At 45.1% G+C, this 17,894-nt stretch overlaps 1 protein-coding gene and 1 pseudogene across 2 annotated transcripts in view; one reads left to right on the plus strand and one right to left on the minus strand.

Annotated features, from left to right (window-relative positions):
* Matn2 (matrilin 2) overlaps positions 1-17,894 on the minus strand; it is a 121,764-nt gene that overhangs the window by 55,220 nt on the left and 48,650 nt on the right. For both annotated transcript variants that reach the window (XM_059247297.1, XM_059247296.1), the window contains exon 3: positions 15,002-15,124. In XM_059247297.1, the coding sequence (XP_059103280.1) occupies positions 15,002-15,124 (123 nt within the window). The remainder of the gene's footprint in view (positions 1-15,001; positions 15,125-17,894) is intronic.
* On the plus strand, positions 8,032-8,491 carry LOC131896570 (large ribosomal subunit protein uL23-like; annotated as a pseudogene).

Genomic DNA, 17,894 nt, shown 5'->3' on the forward strand with positions numbered 1-17,894 from the left:
AAGAAAAGAAAAAGAAAAAGAAAGAAATCCCCTACCATCACAAGCTGAGAGTCTAGCAAGAAATTCACTGGTGTGCTGGATTCCGCTCATCCAGAAGAGTTGACAAGCATTTCTTCCCAACGCTGCATCCCACGAGCTACACTGCTAGCTTGAAATGGCCATGGTGGGAGTGTTTGTACCAGGGAAATTGGCAGACACTATGAGCTAGAGCCTTTCCATCTAGAAAGCACATCACTGATGAGGGACCAACAACACGATCTTGTAAGGGAGTCAGGAGTGTTTCAGGGCGTCACTTTAAACAATGTGATGAAAAAAGTGGTTTTGCTGAGGTGACTTTGTGTAAAGACATGAAGAGATGATGTAGACAGAGCCATGAGGGAGTCACCACTGGCGCATGGCAGTTGTCTCTCCAGGAAAGCCAGGGGTGAGGCAAGCAGGTGGACCGTCATCTTCGGAAGCAAGCCTGGCCCTAGCTGGAGACTTCAGCAAATGGCATTCAAGAAACAGTTTTCATGAAGATGTGAAATAACTGAGTGTGCACAGCACCGTCTGTGCAGAGTTAAAGGGGGTAATAACAGAGGGAAGAGCATGCGGTCCAGAGTGGGCGTGACAAACGCCAGTCTCTTCATTTCCTGTCTTGAGGCAGGATGGAGAAAGGTCTGCATGACACAGGCATGACCTTAAAAACAAGATTTGCCTAAGTCACAATTCCATGAAGACAGTTTCGTTTTATTGGGTACTTAGGGAGGCTTCAGACATGGATATTACATTTACAAAATATTTTAAAAGTATCTCTGGCTAAGTTTGGCTTGCTCAATTGGTCAGATACAGCAACAATTGGCATTTTGAAGCTTATAACAAACGATCTGGCCAAATTCAAGCTCCACCTTGCCAGGGGGCAACTATTAGCACACAGCTTCGGTCAGCAAAACTAGCTTGTCTCTCATTGGTCCTGGAGAATTTTACTGGAGTGGCTGACTGCAAGTGCAGGTGAAATCAATTAGTAAGGGCGTGCTATGAGTCTCCCCAGAGGGTCACATGCACCCTGGGTTTAAGTTCCCTTCATTCATATCCAGATCTTAATGCTGGGTCTCAGCCCGGGGAACTCGGGATGTGCATCTCCTTAGTCGGAGGAGGGGAGCCTGAGGCAGAGGCTGTGGCTGCCTGGCTCACGCCACCCAGGGCTTAGTCAAAGGGCTTTTATAGATGTTTCAGAACGTTAGACAAGCCACAGGGCCTGCTGTTCACACCAATGACAGCTTAATTTCTCCTTTAGAGTTAAAGCAAATGAACACCTTCAGTTAGGCACGCTAGTGTTTTGTTTTTTAAAGTTCCTCCTATTATTTAAGCCAAGATGCAGACATCAGAAACTGTTTACCACAGCAAGAGAGAGGAAAGACTTACCACGGCTGTGATTTCACTCCACTGGCAACACTGGGGTCTCTGCCTGCCTAACCCAAAGACTCACCCCTGGGTTAGAGATCTACAAAGGCAAGCCAAACCCAAGCCCACATTTTGGGGACCATCCCCTTTCTTTCAGAGTGCCTAAAGGCACTCATCTTATTTTGACAGCTGCAGTTTGGATTTTAAGACTCAACAGTAAATGTGAGTCATCAGCCTTGTGCTTCTCTGCTGAAAGAAACAAACTGAACGCAAAGTCCCAGAGAAAACAAAGCCGCCCTCTCCTGCAAGCCCCAGCTGGGCCCGCTCCTTTCTCCCCAGAGTCTTTGAATCAATTCTCCTATTCACTTGCAAGATTTTGGGTTTCTTTGGGGTAAGGAAAGTGAGGATAAGGGAAAGTCTCCCAAACAAAATACTAAAATCCAAGTAAGGGGCAAGAGAGATGGCTTAGAGATTAAGAACAGCCAGTGCGGTTTCAGAGGACCCGGGTTTGACTCCCAGCATCCCCATGGTGGCTCACAAACATCTGTAACTCCAGTTCCAGGAGATCTGGTGCTCCCTTCTGGCCTCCACAGGCACCAAGCACACAGTGATGCACAGGCGTAGCTATAGGCAACATACATATACATTAAAGAAAAATAATACTCCAGCATGTGAAAACAGCGCTTTTCAATTTCCAAAGTTATCACATCATTATGGGTCTTACACACACACACACACACACACACACTGGGCTTCCTAATGAGAGGTCAAAGGGCTTCAAGATGGAAGGGACATTAGAATCCACAGGTGGTCCGTGGGCCCTGCTGGGAGGTCCTGACTCAAGTCTAGGCAACCCGAATTTCTAACAAGCTGCCGGGAGAGCCACGCTGCTGCCTGGTGCCTGTGGAGACTGCAACACAGAGAAGTAGCTCAAGGTTCAGACTCGTCTCGCCGTGTGTGGAATTCTTCCAAAGCTAGTATTGCTCCGTGTTTAGTCAGTTCATTCTCCCATGGGACTGCTTTTGTCCCAGATTTCTTCGGTTTTCAACTCTGCCCTGAGATGGCCAGAGGTACAAATGCAAGGCACACCACTGTCTCTAAACTCCAGGGACGGCAGCCAGGATTAGGAAGCTGGAGGCAGGGTTTATGCTTCTCAGTAAGTGTTCAGAGCATATACAGGCGCTCTAAGCAGCAGCTGGGCCAGAGTCTGGCTTTGCAGTAGATGCCCTGTTCGCTAGCCCTCCCCGTCTTCCTGCTGTGCATGTGCATGTGCATGTGCATGTGCATGCACGTGTGCATGTGCGTGTGCGTGTGTGTGTGTGTGTATGTCTGTCTATGTTCTTCCCCTGCCTGTAGCTGCTCCAGCACTTACTCCCCGACCTTCATCTTCCATGCACCTTCTCCTTCCTCTAGGATTCTCTCAAATTTAAAGGTCAACGAGCATGCCCAGGCCAGGCTTTCCCTTGAGTGAAATCTTCCTAGCTCCCGGAGTCTATAGTTTGATCTCAAAACCATGTTTCTCTGTGAGGAAATCAGTCAGTCTCAATGCTACTAGCAACCCACCCATCCTACTTGATGTCAATAAGGACCTCCTTGAGACAGACTGTTGCTGTGGTCTAGCTAATTCTGCAGGCATAAGGAATGCACACTGAACTAAAACTAATCAGAATCCTATCCTGCGCTGCATGTGGGGCATAAAGGAAGCTAAAATCTTAGTTTCTTAAGTCTCACATACACGAGAGAAGTGCCCAGGAAGAGTGCTCGCCCACAGAAAGGAGCCCACAGGGAAAGAATAAATGACATCTTTGTGTCATTGTCTGCCTACTAGCACAGAGCACACAGATCCAACTGTGATTTTAATATGCAGGACTAATTGCAACTTTGCCCTTGACACACATGTTCAGCTCCTTCAGTCACCAAAGACACAGTTGGAACTCAGTTTCAGTTTCCAACTGCTCCATCCTGTGTCCCAGCTCACACATTCCTTTTCTGAGCCCCTCAGTACCTCAAGCAAGCCTTTCCATGTAAGCAATCCAGTCTAGTTCCAAGGCTCTTTCTATGGTCTCTCTCTCTTGTAGCACTTTGTCTGAGTACCACTCACCTTCTGAAGCCTTGATCTGATGACTAATGCCCGCTTTACTGAGCTGCAATTGGCATAAACAAATTGCATGAAGTACAGTCTCAAGCAACTGTGGAAATGCATCCCAGCACTTGGGAGGCCGAGGGAGAAGAACTGTGCATATGAGACAAGACTGGGCTACATATGAAGAACTCTCTCAATAAAAAAAAAAATAATAATAAAAAGTATAAATTGAGAAACTGGTCATAGCTACACGTTATCAGCACACTCAAGATAGCAGACATCATCACTTCCAAAGTTCTTTATTCATCCTGTAACCCCTCCTCTTGGTCCCAGGGCAAATACTGATCTGCCCTCTGTCAGTATGGATAAAATGGCATTTTCTAAAATTCTGTAGACATGGAATTACACAGCAAGTATCCCATTTAACATCAAGTTCCTTTCATATAGCAGGGTTATACCAAGATACACTGGCTACTGCCTGTGGAATTCATTTCTTGTCGCTGTGTAGTATTATAGTGTGTGCCTGAGCAGTGTGTTGTACACTCACCCAATAAGGAACATGTGAATGGCTGTCAGTGTAGGATTATTACAAGGAAAGTGGGTGTGAACGTTTGTGTCCAAATCTTTAGACATCACTCACTTCTTTGGGGAAATATCAAAGTGGAATGGTAGGGTCATATTAGGTATACATCCGTGCTAGCAAAATATTGCTAAAATAATTTCCAAAATGGTAGAACTGGAAATTTCACATTCTTACGAGCAGTATGTGGTGGTCTGAATAAGAATGGCCCCCATAGATTCATATATTTGAATGTTTGGTCCCCAGTTGGTGGAACTGTTTGGGAAGGATTAGGAGGTGTGGCCTTGTTGGATGAAGTGTGTCACTGGGAGCTGGCTTTGAGGTTTTAAAAGCCCAAGCCATCCCCAGTTACCTCTCTGCCTCATGCTTGTGAATCAAGTTATAAGCTCTCAGCTAATGCTCCATTGCCTGCCTGTTTGCTGTCATGCTCCCCAACATGATGGCTATGGACTCCAACTGACCCTCTGAAAGCCCCCAATAAACTCTTCTAAGTAAGTTGCTTTGGTTGTGGTGTTTTATCACAGCAATAGAAAAGTAACTAAGACATAGTGTATGAGAGTTCCAGTTTTGACTGTGTCAGTCACTCTTAAAGTCTAGGGCTGGAGAGATGGCTTAGCAGTTAGGAGTGCTTGTTGTTCTTGCAGAGAAGTGGGCTCAGTTTCCAGTACCCATGTTGGGTGGCTTACGACTGTCTGTAACTCCAGCTTTAGGGGATCAAATACCCTTTTCTGGTCTCTGAGGGTATGCACACACACAAATAAAAATAAAAACAAGGTCTTTTAAAAATGTATCTAGTCTAGTGAGTATGTAATGGAACTTCACTGCGGTTTGAGTTTGCATTTCCTGCTGACTCTGATGAGCATCCTCTCATGAGCCTCTTTATCATCCATTTGCCTTCCTTATATTTTCAGTGCTGGGGTGAACCCAGGTCTTACACACACTACACAAACATTCACCTCTGAGTCTTCCTTGTTGTATTCAGTGCTGGGGTGAACCCAGGTCTTACACACACTACACAAACATTCACCTCTGAGTCTTCCTTTTTGTATTCAGTGCTGGGGTGAACCCAGGTCTTACACACACTACACAAACATTCACCTCTGAGTCTTCCTTGCTTCCATGTCTACTCAAATCTCTTGTGTATTTTTATTGGGTTGTTTTGTCTTTTTTATGTATTCTGAAATTCTTTATAGGATATTTTTAAAAATATTTTATCCTAGTCTAGTTTGCCTTTTCTTTATATATATATTTTCAAAGTATATTTCAAAGATCAGTATAATTCAAAGATCAGATGTCTTAATTTTGATAGTTTATTGATTTTATTTTCTTTTAATGTCTTAAGAAATTCTTGCCAAACCTGGGGTCACCAAGATTTTCCTGTGTTTTCACCTGGATATTTGATGGTATTTATTCTTATATTTTTCTTGAGATCCACTTCGAATTGTTTGTCTATATGGTATGGGGTAATGGCGAGACATTATATACATATATATGTGTGTATATATCCAATTTTTGCTGTAACTTTTAAAAAACATATTATTTCCTCATTGGATTGCTTTCATGCCCTTCTCAAAAATCATTTTATTATATGCATCAAGAATTATTTATGTACTGTATATTCTGTTCCAAATGCCTAAATGTATATCTTTACATCAAGACTACATTATCTTAAAAATAAAGGTTTTGTTGCATGGTAAAATTTAAAAAAAAAAGAAGACTAGTCTTGATTATATTATATTTATTGATTTTACTCTGCTTTTTAAATATCCCCAAAATCAGGTAGCTGCAAACCTACAATTCTGTTTCTCTTTTTCAAAGTTTTAATCAAATGTACTTTTTTCACAGATTATATATTTGTGAATTCACTTAATTGCTAAAAATTTACTTATATCTCCAAATTGATACTTTGTCATTTTCTACCATTCATAGATACATTGTGAATTATAGAAAACACCAAGTTCCCCAAAACATATGCTCTCAGCTGAAGAAGGAATGAAGGAAGAAAGAAATAAGCAAATAAAGAAAAGAAGGAAAGAAGGGAGGGAAGGAGGGAGGGAGGGAGGGAGGAGGGAAGGAAGGAAGGAAGGAAGGAAGGAAGGAAGGGAGGGAGGGAGGGAGGGAGGGAGGGAGGAGGGAAGAAAGGAGGAAAGGAAGGAAGGAAGGAAGGAAGGAAGGAAGGAAGGAAGGAAGGAAGGTGGGAAAACAAGGTATGTGTTTATCGATGAATGCTACGATCAGGAGCTCACAGGATTGCACCCTACTTTTCCCCTAGGAACAGAGATTCAGTATTTGCTAATTCAGTGTCATGAGTACCTCATAGAACTGTGACTGTCAGGAAAAATGAGAATGGACTTTTTGACTCTTAGGTTTACACATTTTTGTATACACTTTGAAACCAAGTATATTTCTAAAAAGATAAGTTGACAAGGGTCCTGATGGGAATCACTTTGAATTTGTACCTTAACTTGGAAAGAATTAACATCTCAGCCACACTGAATATCATAACTCATGATAAATCTGTTCTTCTACTTACGTAGGTCTTTAGTTCGTCTCATAATCCTCTTACACTTTTCAGTGTGGAAATGATGTTCATTCGAAACATCTGCCCCTAACTTATATTTTGTTCTAGGTTAGGTGGTATTTTAAGATATGGATTTTTGTTGCCAGTGTACAGAAATATAATAAAGTAATTCAGTAGACTTTTTAATCTTGTGATCTTACTAAACTTACTACTTTCAGTAGCTTTGAGGGGAAGACTCAGTTAGCTTTCTACATAGGCAATTTACATCACAGAATTTAGTAAAGATAGCTTTATTATTCCTTTCTAATCTGTGTGGCTTCTATTCATCTTCTTTCCTTATTACACTAGTTAGGCCCTCAATGCCATGCTGTGAAAATCACTGTATTCCTCAGTTAACATCTTAGGTAGGAACTTAGCGTCTCATCCTAGAACACAATGGCAACTGTAGTTTTTTCTTGGAGTTACTGTTTATTGGGTCAAGCCATTTCCCCTTTTGCTGAGCATTTTGTTAGGAATGGATTTTGATATTCCTACATTACTACATTCCTCTCTGCATCTACTAAGATCATTTCTTTTTCTTTACTAGTGTATTAATACAATGAATTATATTGATTACATATGAATGTTAAGCCAACTTTGCGTTGATGGGCTAAACCATGTTTGCTCTTGACATTTTTCTCTTTTACATATAGTATGGTTGGGTTCTACTTGCAAAAATTTTGTTAAGAATTTTTGCGTCTTAGGCTGGGGATATGGCTCAGTGGATAATCTGTTTGCTGCAGAAGGGTGAGACCTCAGTTCAGATGCCTAGCATCCAGGTACAAACCAGGCATGGGGGTGAGCCTGTAATTCCAGTGCCGGAGGCTCCCTGGCCAGCAGATCTAGCCAATCAAGGAGCTTCAGGCCCAGAGAGAGGTCCTGTGTGAAAAGTCTAAGTGGAGAGCTCTGGCCTTCACATGCACAGGGGAGTGCACTCCACACATATGAAGATGCACCACACACCACACCTCCACACAAGAGAGAGAAAGAGAGAGAGAGAGAGAGAGAGAGAGAGAGAGAGAGAGAGAGAGAGAGAGAGAGAGAGAGAGAGAGACAGAGACAGAGAGAGACAGAGAGAGTGCGCGCTTTTGCATCTAAAGGGGATGGCTATAGGATTCCTTCTTCTGTTTTTTTCTGGGCCATGTTCTTTCTTTACACTTTAACATAAAGATATTGAGTCATTTCTGTAGCCTGGAAAAATAGTGTCAGGAACATTTCTCAAGAATAAGAGCAAAATAATGCATTTGGTATGGGTCCTGAGACAGAAACAAAAGCAAATCCATATACAAAGTTTATATTTTTCTGCCAAATGAAGTTCTATAAACATTGCCTTTTCATTAGCTTCCACATAAAATAAATGATCCAAAAAGGAAGGGAAGTTTTTCTTTAAAATTTTAAGTCACATAGGCAACTCTTTTCACCAAGATGGCACCAAAAGTGAAGGGGGAAACTCCTGCCCCTCCCAAAGCCAAAGCCAAAGCCAAGGCTTTGAAAGCCAAGAAGGCAGTGCTGAAAGGTGTCCACAGTCATAAAAAGAAGATCCACATATCACCCACCTTCTGACAGCCCAGCCCTGCAGCTCCGGAGCAGCCCAAATACCCTCGAAAGAATGAGCCCAGGAGAAACAAGCTTGACCACTGTGCCATCATCACAATCCCACCGACCACTGAGTCAGCCATGAAGAAGACAGAAGATAACAACACACTTGTGCTCATTGTGGATGTCAAGGCTAACAAACACCAGATCAAACACGCTGTGAAGAAACTCTGACATTGATGTGGCCAAAGTCAACACCCTCATAAGCCCTGTTGGAGAGAGGGTGTATGTTCACTTGGCTCCAGATTATAATGTTCTAGATGTTGCCAACAAAATTGGGATCATCTAAAGTGAGTCCAGCTGGCTAGTTCTAAGTATACATTTTTTTTCACCATTAAAAAAAAAAATTAAGTCAGGGTGGGGAGTGCTGGAGAGATGTCTCAGGAGTTAAGAACAGTGGCCACTCTTCTAGAGATCTAGGTTAGATTCTCAGCACCCACAGCAGCTCACAATCATCTGTAACTCCAGTTCCAGGGATCCAGCGTCCTCTTCTGGCCTCCACGGGTACGGCACACACGTGGTGCACAGATATACTTGTGACCAAAACACCCGTACACATAAAATAATTAAATAATTTAAAATTAAAAAAATTAAGTTGGGTGTGGTGGCACACACCTGTAATCCCAGCACTCAGGTGTAGTGGGTAGCCATTCCAGCTTTGATCTGGAAGTTCCAACCCCCATTGAGGCTTTGGTAACTGTCACGCCTACAAGGCGGAGCTGAGAGAGGACGCTGAAGACCCGAGATCTGGATGCACCCGGCTCTCTTGGTTCCTGGACCCTGGATGCTGGAGGTAGACAGAGCAGAGTTCTCCAGAGAACACTGCTAGACTGCGCCACACCTTTCCCAGACTCTGTAAACTGTCCCTTCACTTGTAAGTTACCCCACAAAATAAACCTCCCTTTTAACTACGTGGAGTGGCCTTAATAATTTCACCAATACTCAGGAGGCAGAGAGAGGGAGACCGCCACGTGTTTGAGGCCAGCCTAGACTACAGAGTTGAGTTCCAGGGCAGCAGGGAGGACTACATAGAGAGCTTGTCTCTGAAAACCCAAATGGGGGAGGGTCTTATTAGTGGAAAAGTAACTCAAAGGGAGATGGTGAAGGGATGCGGGCGTGTGAAGAACTCACTTGAGGTTTTCTTCCCCGCTTCAATGTTCACCGCTCTGGCACTGTGCTAACACATCTGTAAGAGTCGCACTCGACAATGTTGAGAGGCAGAAAGAATCGGTAATGTGGACCTCCAGTGCACCCCGTGAGTGGGACTCAGAGGCGAGGCTCATGCACTGGGTCTAGTTTGAATGGAAGGGCCCTTTGCAGTCCCTGGTATTCAACAGATGAAGAACGGCATTAGTGGGTGTGGGCAGATCGGCTGGAAAGAGTCTTCTGTACCTGAGCGGGTGTTCATCTGGCTTCAGATCGCAGAACAAGATCAAAGGTGGAAATGAGTGACGGAGAATAAAGTTTCAGCTCTCCTACAGATACGGGGTGTCTAGATTAGGATTCAGCTGCTTTGCAGTAAGTGATCTGTTTCCCAGAGCCAGTTCCCATCTGAACACCAACGGGGATTTGTTGTGGAATAGAATATTTGTTTAACTATGTAAAGATGTATTTGTTTGTGTTGCAGAATAATTGTTTAACTATGTAAAGATTGTTGCTTTTGTTTATGCTGCATTTGTTTAAACTATGTAAAGGTGTGTTGCTGTTTTACCTTGCCTGCCTGAGTTACCTGATTGGCCTAATAAGAAGCTGGGCAGCCAGTAGCTAGATAGAGGAGGGATAGGTGGAACTTCCATGCAGGGAGAATAAGTTGGAGGAGGAATTTAGGCTCAAGGGGAGAAAGAAAAAGAGACACCAAGGAGCAGCCGTGGGCCAGCCTGGGCCAGCCACCAGGCAGGGGCCAGCCGCCAGGCAGGGGCCAGCCAGACATGGAGGAAACAGGAAAGCAGGATGAACAGCACTTAAATGAGGTAAACAAGCATGGGGCAGCACATAGATTAATAGAAATGGGTTAATTTAAGTTAAAGAAAAAAGCTAGCTAGAAACAACGCTAAGCTAAGGCTGAACGTTCATAATTAATAATAAGTCTCCATGTCAGCATTTGGGGGCTGGCAGTCCAAGAAGGCCTGCTGCAGGGATAGAATTCTGGGGTTGCATAGGGAAGAAGCTACAAGTTTGAGACCAACGTCTGTGACCGCTCTGAGAATCTATGGATCTACTGTGCCTGTCTTCCCTCTCCACAAAAGCACAGTATGGCTAGAAAGTTGGCAGGAAAGTATACTTTAGAAGCCTCCCTGTAGGTGTGTATGCGTGGGAAGGCAGTGGCCTCAGGGACCCACCCGCATTTTATGTTCTGACAGCCATACAGCCAATAGTGTGGAAGCAACAGTCAGTGGGACGTTAGCCGGTGAGTTAGTTCTGAGCCCCGAGCCCCCTCACAATCAGCGGGTCACGAGCCCTGTCAGGCCTGGGCTTGGGGATCTCTGCCTGCAGTCCTCTAGGGCCTCTCAAGGACCATGTAACACCACAGTGGCTAAGAGCTGAACACAACACCATTTGGATCTGGGTTTGGCTGCATTTCCTAAACTGTCTAATTTCGTCCCTTGTTTTCCTCATCTGTATAACGACAGTGATGAAACCTACTTAAGAACTCGTTGTGACAGTTACACAAGGCAACAGACAAAGCTCAGGGAGCTCCTGAGACATGTCAAACACCTGAGGAGTGGCAGGGGTTAGGTTTGACCTCATGTCCTGAGCACAGAGCTGGGCAAGGGCCGCACCGGTGGTCGACTGCAGTTACAGTGTTTATTTGATTCTCTCAAGCTCCAAACAGAAGCAGCATTGGCTCTCTCATTGTTTGGTTTCTAGTATTTTGCACTCGACCTAGCATGTTTCTATGTCCAAACACTTGTGACAAGACAAAAGAGACAATTGGACCCACGGGCGAGCACATGAAAGAGTGAACAGCAGGCACTTCCGGGAGAACACGAGGTCCTTCGGGAAAGAGGTACAGCCATGTTCCTTTTTAACCGGGAGATTATCCAGCTACATTCAGAACAGGATAATAAAAATGGAACATAGATGTGTTTCATTTCACCCCAGGCCCGGGCAAGTTGTACCGGTGTCGGCAGGGAGGCAGGGTGTAAACAGGGGTCACTGGGACTCAGCTTTGTGCTGGCAGAGCTTCTATTATCCTAGAGACCGAGCACAGGGGCTAACGCTGATCTGTCAAAGAGTTAAGTCCGAACTTGCGACCATCAGTCCCCAGTTGTAAGTGAGGAAACTGAGCATCAAGGAGTTTAAGTAAGCAGGTATGGTTGAGGAAGTCACAGCCAGAAGATTATAATGTCCGGATCCAAAATAAACCTAAGGACTATAGTGGCCCTGTTGGTCTCACAAGCCCCATTTCAGAAATGCAGTTGAGCCAGCTGGATTTGCTCTGGCTAGACCAAGGGTGTGCATTTACCTCTAGTTCTCCGATGGTGAGAGCCTCAGAGCAGCTACGGCCTAGGCAGAGGACAAGGCTGAGCCACACGTCAGCTCCCCCATTTTTCTCAGGCCTGCACTGCCCAAGTTATAGGACCTTGAGGGGCAACAGCAACAGAGCAGAGCTCTCTGAAACTCTAGACCTGAAGCCAGACATAGTGATGCAAACCTGTAATCCCAGTACTCAGGGGAATGGAGCAATCCCAGCACCCAGGCAGGAGGATGGAGTTCTAGCTTCACTCACACAGTGAAACTGTGTTTCAAAAAAGAAAAGAGGATGGAGAGATCATTTAGAGGTTAAGAACATGTACAGATCTTGCAGAACACCTGAGTTCAATTCCCAGGACCCATATCACGTGGCTCACAACCACCTGTAACTACAGCTCATAGGGGGAAATAATACCTTTGGCTTCTATGACACGGATATACCTATAATTACAAATAAAGTAAGTTGGGGATGGGAGGAGGAAGTGGAAGTTGAAGAGATGGTTCAGCATTAATAGTATTTGTTGCTCTTGCGAGGACCCAAGTTTGGCTCCCAGAATCCACGTGGCAGCTCACAACCATTTGTAACTTCAGTTCCAGAGGATCTGATGCCCTCTTCTGGCCTCCACAGGTACTGCATGCATGCATATGGTGCACAGACATTCATGTAGGTAAAACATCCATACACGTAAAATAAAATAAATCATGTTGTAAAAAAGAACAAAGAGAACAGTGTCAGCACATACCTTTAATCCCAGCACTCAGGAGGCAAAGGCAGGTAGATCTTTGAGTTTGAGGCCAGCCTGGTCTACAGAGAAAGTTCTAGGGCAGCCAGGGCTGTTACACAGAGAAACCCTGTCTTGAAAAACCAAATGGGGGGGGGGGGGGAGAACAAAGAGAAAAACTGGACTCACAGAGTCCTAGCCTCTGAGGACTCTGGGAGTTGCTTTCTGAGTCACTCCTGGACTTCCTGTCCCTCTTTTACCTGGGAAGTCCCTACTCCATCACCTAATTGTTTGTTTTAAAGCCCAGGGAGTTCCTGCTTCAAGCTCTTTGATGCTGTAGCCCTGGGCAGAGCTCTGCCTCAGCTCCTTCCTTTTTCCCTAAGGCTAGGTACACTTCCCAAAGGCTGGAGGTGAGGACAGCAGGACCTACCCTGGGCCAGGCAGGACTGACAGGCTGCTGGTGAGACCGAGGGAAGGAGAACTTGCATCCTTGCTTGCTTGCTTGCTTCCTTCCTTCCTTCCTTCCTTCCTTCCTTCCTTCCTTCCTTCCTTCCTTCCTTTCTCCCTTCTTTCTTTCCTTCCTTCCTTCCTTCCTTCCTTCTTTCCTTCCTTCCTTTCTCCCTTCCTTCCTTCTTTCCTTCCTTTCTTCCTTCCTTCCTTCCTTCTTTCTCTGTCACTCTCTATTTATTTGTGTCTTAACTAAGGTTTCTATTGCTGTGAAGAGACACCATGACCACGGCAACTCTTATAAAGAAAACATTTAATTGGGGTGGCTGGCTTACAGCTTCGGAGGTTCAGTCCATTACCATCATGACAGGGAGCATGATGGCCGGCAGGCAGATGTGGAGCTGGAGCTGAGAGTCCTACATCTTGCAGGCAACAGGAAGTCAACTGACAGTCACACTGAGGGAAGCTTGAGCAAAAGTGACCTCGAAGCCTGCCCCACAGTGACACACTTCCTCCAACAAGGCCATGCCTCCTAACAGTGCCACTCCCTTCGGGGGCCATTTTCTTTCAAACCACCACAATAGGTGTCAGAGTTTGTCTGGCATGGCTAAGCCAGCACATGGAAAATGGGCATTGGCAGCTTCCCAGACCCCAGCCAAACATGGGTCATGAGACACAGGATATTTTGTGCTCCTCAAAGAGGGGAGGGTAGAAAGGGAGTGGGCAAGATGGCTGAACACACCACACTGAAGAGGACAGGGCGACCAAGAGATGTTCAAGTTGTTCACTGAACAGTGTGGGATGATTCTAGAGGACCCTTCCCAGGCTCCCCTGGCTCATTGTATTTTACTAACCCATGAGCATTGGCTGTGACTGAGTTCTGCTGTGGAACTGTGGTGTGTGGTGGGACTGAGGAAGTGTCAGGGCTCCAGTGAAACAGGAAGACGACTCCAGCTGAGTCCTGGGGTCACAGAGAAGCCCACGGGCACAAGGCTCTCATCTTTGGAGGCCCAGAACAGAGAGCCAAGCACATAGGACCTAATATCGGGGACAGGGAGGTCCTTCCATCAACCACTCAGTGCTGAACTGAAAAGGGAGAAGGAAAGTGGAAACTGGTTTGGCTCTGTAAATGCAGTGTTAATTACGGCCGTTTGTGCCAATTGCTTCCCATTAGTCCTTGATTGCGGCCATGCGGGATAATAACAGTTTGCATGAACCACACGTCTGACCTAGCAGAGTTGTTTACGTCCTTGCAGTCAGTCTGCTAGGCCTTGTGTGCCTAGTCCAGTTTTTGTGGTTAATGCAGTGGTTACACTTACAACATAAGGAGAACAATAATAATAATGAAGGGCACACACTCATTATATGATTAATTCTGTCCTTGAAGGGCCGGGGTACCTTCTGCTGGCTTAAATACCAGTATATTGTCTAGTTTTGGGAGCCGGGCCAGAGAAGAACAATATAAATTCTTTGTATCTGTTTGTCCTTTTTTAAATTAGGAGAAAAATAAAATGCCTAACACTGAAGCAGCCAGGCCCTGCACATCTCTAAGATGGAGTGTGTATGATCACTCCCAGACCCTGCACACCTCTAAGATGGAGTGAATCACTCCCAGACCCTGCACACCTCTAAGATGGAGTGAATCACTCCCAGACCCTGCACAACTCTAAGATGGAGTGAATCACTCCCAGGCCCTGCACACCTCTAAGATGGAGTGAATCACTCTCAGGCCCTGCACATCTCTAAGATAGAGTGTGCATGATCACTCCCAGGCCCTGCACACCTCTAAGATGGAGTGAATCACTCCCAGGCCCTGCACACCTCTAAGATGGACTGTGCATGATCACTCCCAGCTGAAGTTAATACTACCCTAAGGCCACACTTTGGGAAGATGATAAAAACAGAGAAGCAGCTCCTTGGGGCCCAGCTAACAAAGCCGGGATGGAAAGACACCTCCACCAAGAAGCACCACAGAAGTGAGGGACTGTTTCTGAGACAGTATGTCCCACCCTTTCACACACTGCCCAGTGGCCTACTATGCACCAGGCTTAGGGACTGTGGTGACAGGGTTGGGGGGACTGTTTCCGCCTTGAGGAGGTGGCAAGTGGGTTGGGAGAGAACTAGGTGGACAAGACGCACCCGCCAAGCGGCCTTACTTCTGCAAGTCTTCTGATCCGCGTTGAGGATGTACCCCTGCCTGCACCTGCAGGTGTATGAGCCAGGTGTGTTGATGCAGAAGTGGGCACAGTTGTGTTCCGAGACGCTGCACATGTGGACCGCTGCAAAGGAAGACAAAGAGAGTGAATGCCTTCCCTTGGCTTCATCCTATCCAGCAAAGGTACACTGGGAGCCTGTGAAGGAGAGGGCTAGACACAAAGAGAAGCAAACTGTAGTCCCTGTCTGCAGGGATCCCTCTCTCGAGTTGACAAGACAGATCCTGATAACTGTGTCATCAGTGAGTAACTAAAGGGCCATGCGAGGGAAAGGGGACGGCGTTAGACTGAACCATATGAAATTGCTGGTATCTGGTTTGGGACTTACAAATCCGGAAATTTCAGGTTCGATTTAACGACCCCATTTGACAGGCAGAAACATCAGAAAAGTTTCTGATTCCAGAATGTGACATGGAATCTTGAGTAGGCAGAAGTGGAGCTGGGGGGAGCTACTGATTAAATAAGGATGTATTAAAGAACACACAATCTCCCGAGATCATAAATCCTAAGAATCACGTACTTTTAAATCCACATTAAGTATAAAAAAATTGGGATAACAATGCATTTAAATGTTTCATAATGCCATGATTTTTGTGTCTCAATTTTAAATATTTCTGCATTTGGTTTCTGAAAGTGCTTAAGTTCAGACACATAGATTCTTACTTACATAAGCCTGTCTGGAGCTCATACAATTCTTGTTGTTTTTAAACATCTTAGTTTATGACTTTAATCAATCTAGTACAGCTTGAGCATATTTAAAATGAACAGGCGTTGGTCTTAACAGAACACATTATATAAGTGTTCTCATAAACAAAGATGTCCAAAGGAGAAAATAGCTTTCTGAAGCTTACACAGTAAAGGAGACATTCAAAGCCACCCTGTGTTTATCGGTAGGTAGGGAGTAGATAGTGGTCCATCTGAGCTACCAATGACTACTTTTGATACACACCTCTTTACATCTAGGTAGGAAATGTCGTGGCCAAGCATGCTGTCTGGTTTTATGTTAATGGCACAAGCTAGAGTCACTTGGGAAGAGAGAACCTCAGCTGAGAAAATGCCCTCACCAAGTTGGCCTGTGGAGTATTTTTTTATGGCTGAGCGATCGGAGGACCCATCTCTGTGAGTCATGCTATAAGAAAGCAAGCTGTGGGGGCTGAAGAGATGACACAGCAGTTAAGAGTATTGGATGCTCTTCCAGAGGTCCTGAGTTCGATTCCCAGCAACCACATGGTGGCTCACAACCATCTACAGTGGGATCTGACGTCCTTTTCTGGCAAAAAGTTGTGCATGCAGATAGAGCATTTATATTCATAAAATAAATAAATAAATCTTAAAAATACTAAAACTCCATGGCCTTTTATATTCCAAGAATTGCAGGAAGAAAGAGAAAGGAAGGAAGGAAGGAAGGAAGGAAGGAAGGAAGGAAGGGAGAGAGAGAGAGAGAGAGAGAGAGAGAGAGAGAAAGGAAGGAAGGAAGGAAGGAAGGAAGAAAGAAAGAAAGAAAGAAAGAAAGAAAGAAAGAAAGAAAGAAAGAAAGAAAGAAAGGAAGAAGCAAACAAATAAACAAAACAAGCAAGCTGTGTCAGGTGTGGTGGCACACCCCTTTTATCCCAGCACTGGGGAGGCAGAGGCAGGAGGATCTTTGTGAGTTTGAGGCCAGCCTGGTCTACAGAGTGAGATCCAGAACAGCCAAAGGTACATAGTGAGACCTTGTCTTGAAACAACAACAAAAAAGAAAGAAAAAAGGGGAGAGAGGAAGGGGAGGGAGGGAGGAAGGAGCCAGCTGTGAGAAGCAAGCCAGTAAGCAGCATTCCTCCACCTGAATGCTTCGGTTCCTGCCTCCAGGTCCTGCCTTGACTTCCCTCAGTGATGACCTTGACCTGAGAGTTGTGACCGCTTTTGGTTATGGGGTTTATTACAGCAATAGAAACTCTCAGAAAGCAATGTCCGAGATAGGGAAGGAAGCTTCTATTTTATGACAGCACAGTTTAGAGCGTATTGTTCTGAGCTCGTAACTGTATTTTAGCTCCTGTTAGGATACGAATCACATAAAGAAAGCTGTAGTTGAATTCAGCTGTTTTCACTACAAGCAGAAATAGGTGACCTTTCTGTGACCCTGAGAAAATTTTCATCTCTTTATATTACAAACATTGCACCGACCTCATGAAGGCCGTGTGAGGGTTAACTGAACTAACTCAGTGCCTGGGGAATGCTTAACATCTGTTAACCATTTCATAGCAAAGGCAAAGTGTCAGGGCATTTTGTTGTTGTTTATTCTGTGTGTGTGAGTGTTTTGCCTGTATGCATGTCTGAGCACCACATGTGTGCCTGATGCCTGAGGAGGCCAGAAGAGGGCATCTAATCCTCTAGACCAGAGTTACAGATGGCTGGGCACTGCCAAGGAGTGCTAGGAATTGAACCAAGGTCCTCTGGAAGAGCAGCCAGCGCTCCTAACTGCTGAGCCATCTGTCTATCACAGTATCATGGTGTTTTATTTTACATGTTTGGGAACATCATCTAGACCTATATGTCTGTCTGTCTATTGACTTGGCTTTTCATTCAACATTAATCACAAATTCTATCTGTACTGGCTCGAGCACTGTATTTTACAGAATCCAAAATGTGCTCCAATTTCAAAGACATTAAAATGGAGGCCATGTGCACTGATCCTCATTCCCAGATTCCATGTTTTGAATTCGCCTGTCACTGATCGCTTTCACAGGTGTCCATTGAGTGGCTGAGAGGGAACGACAGCTGTCCCCTGATCTGGACAACCTCGGCTGGGTTGAACGAGGTGCTTGTTCACCAGTAACAGACTGTCCTCATAGCCTAGGCA

The sequence above is a fragment of the Peromyscus eremicus genome, chromosome 20 (genome assembly GCF_949786415.1).
Source record: "Peromyscus eremicus chromosome 20, PerEre_H2_v1, whole genome shotgun sequence".
Lineage (NCBI taxonomy): Eukaryota > Metazoa > Chordata > Mammalia > Rodentia > Cricetidae > Peromyscus > Peromyscus eremicus.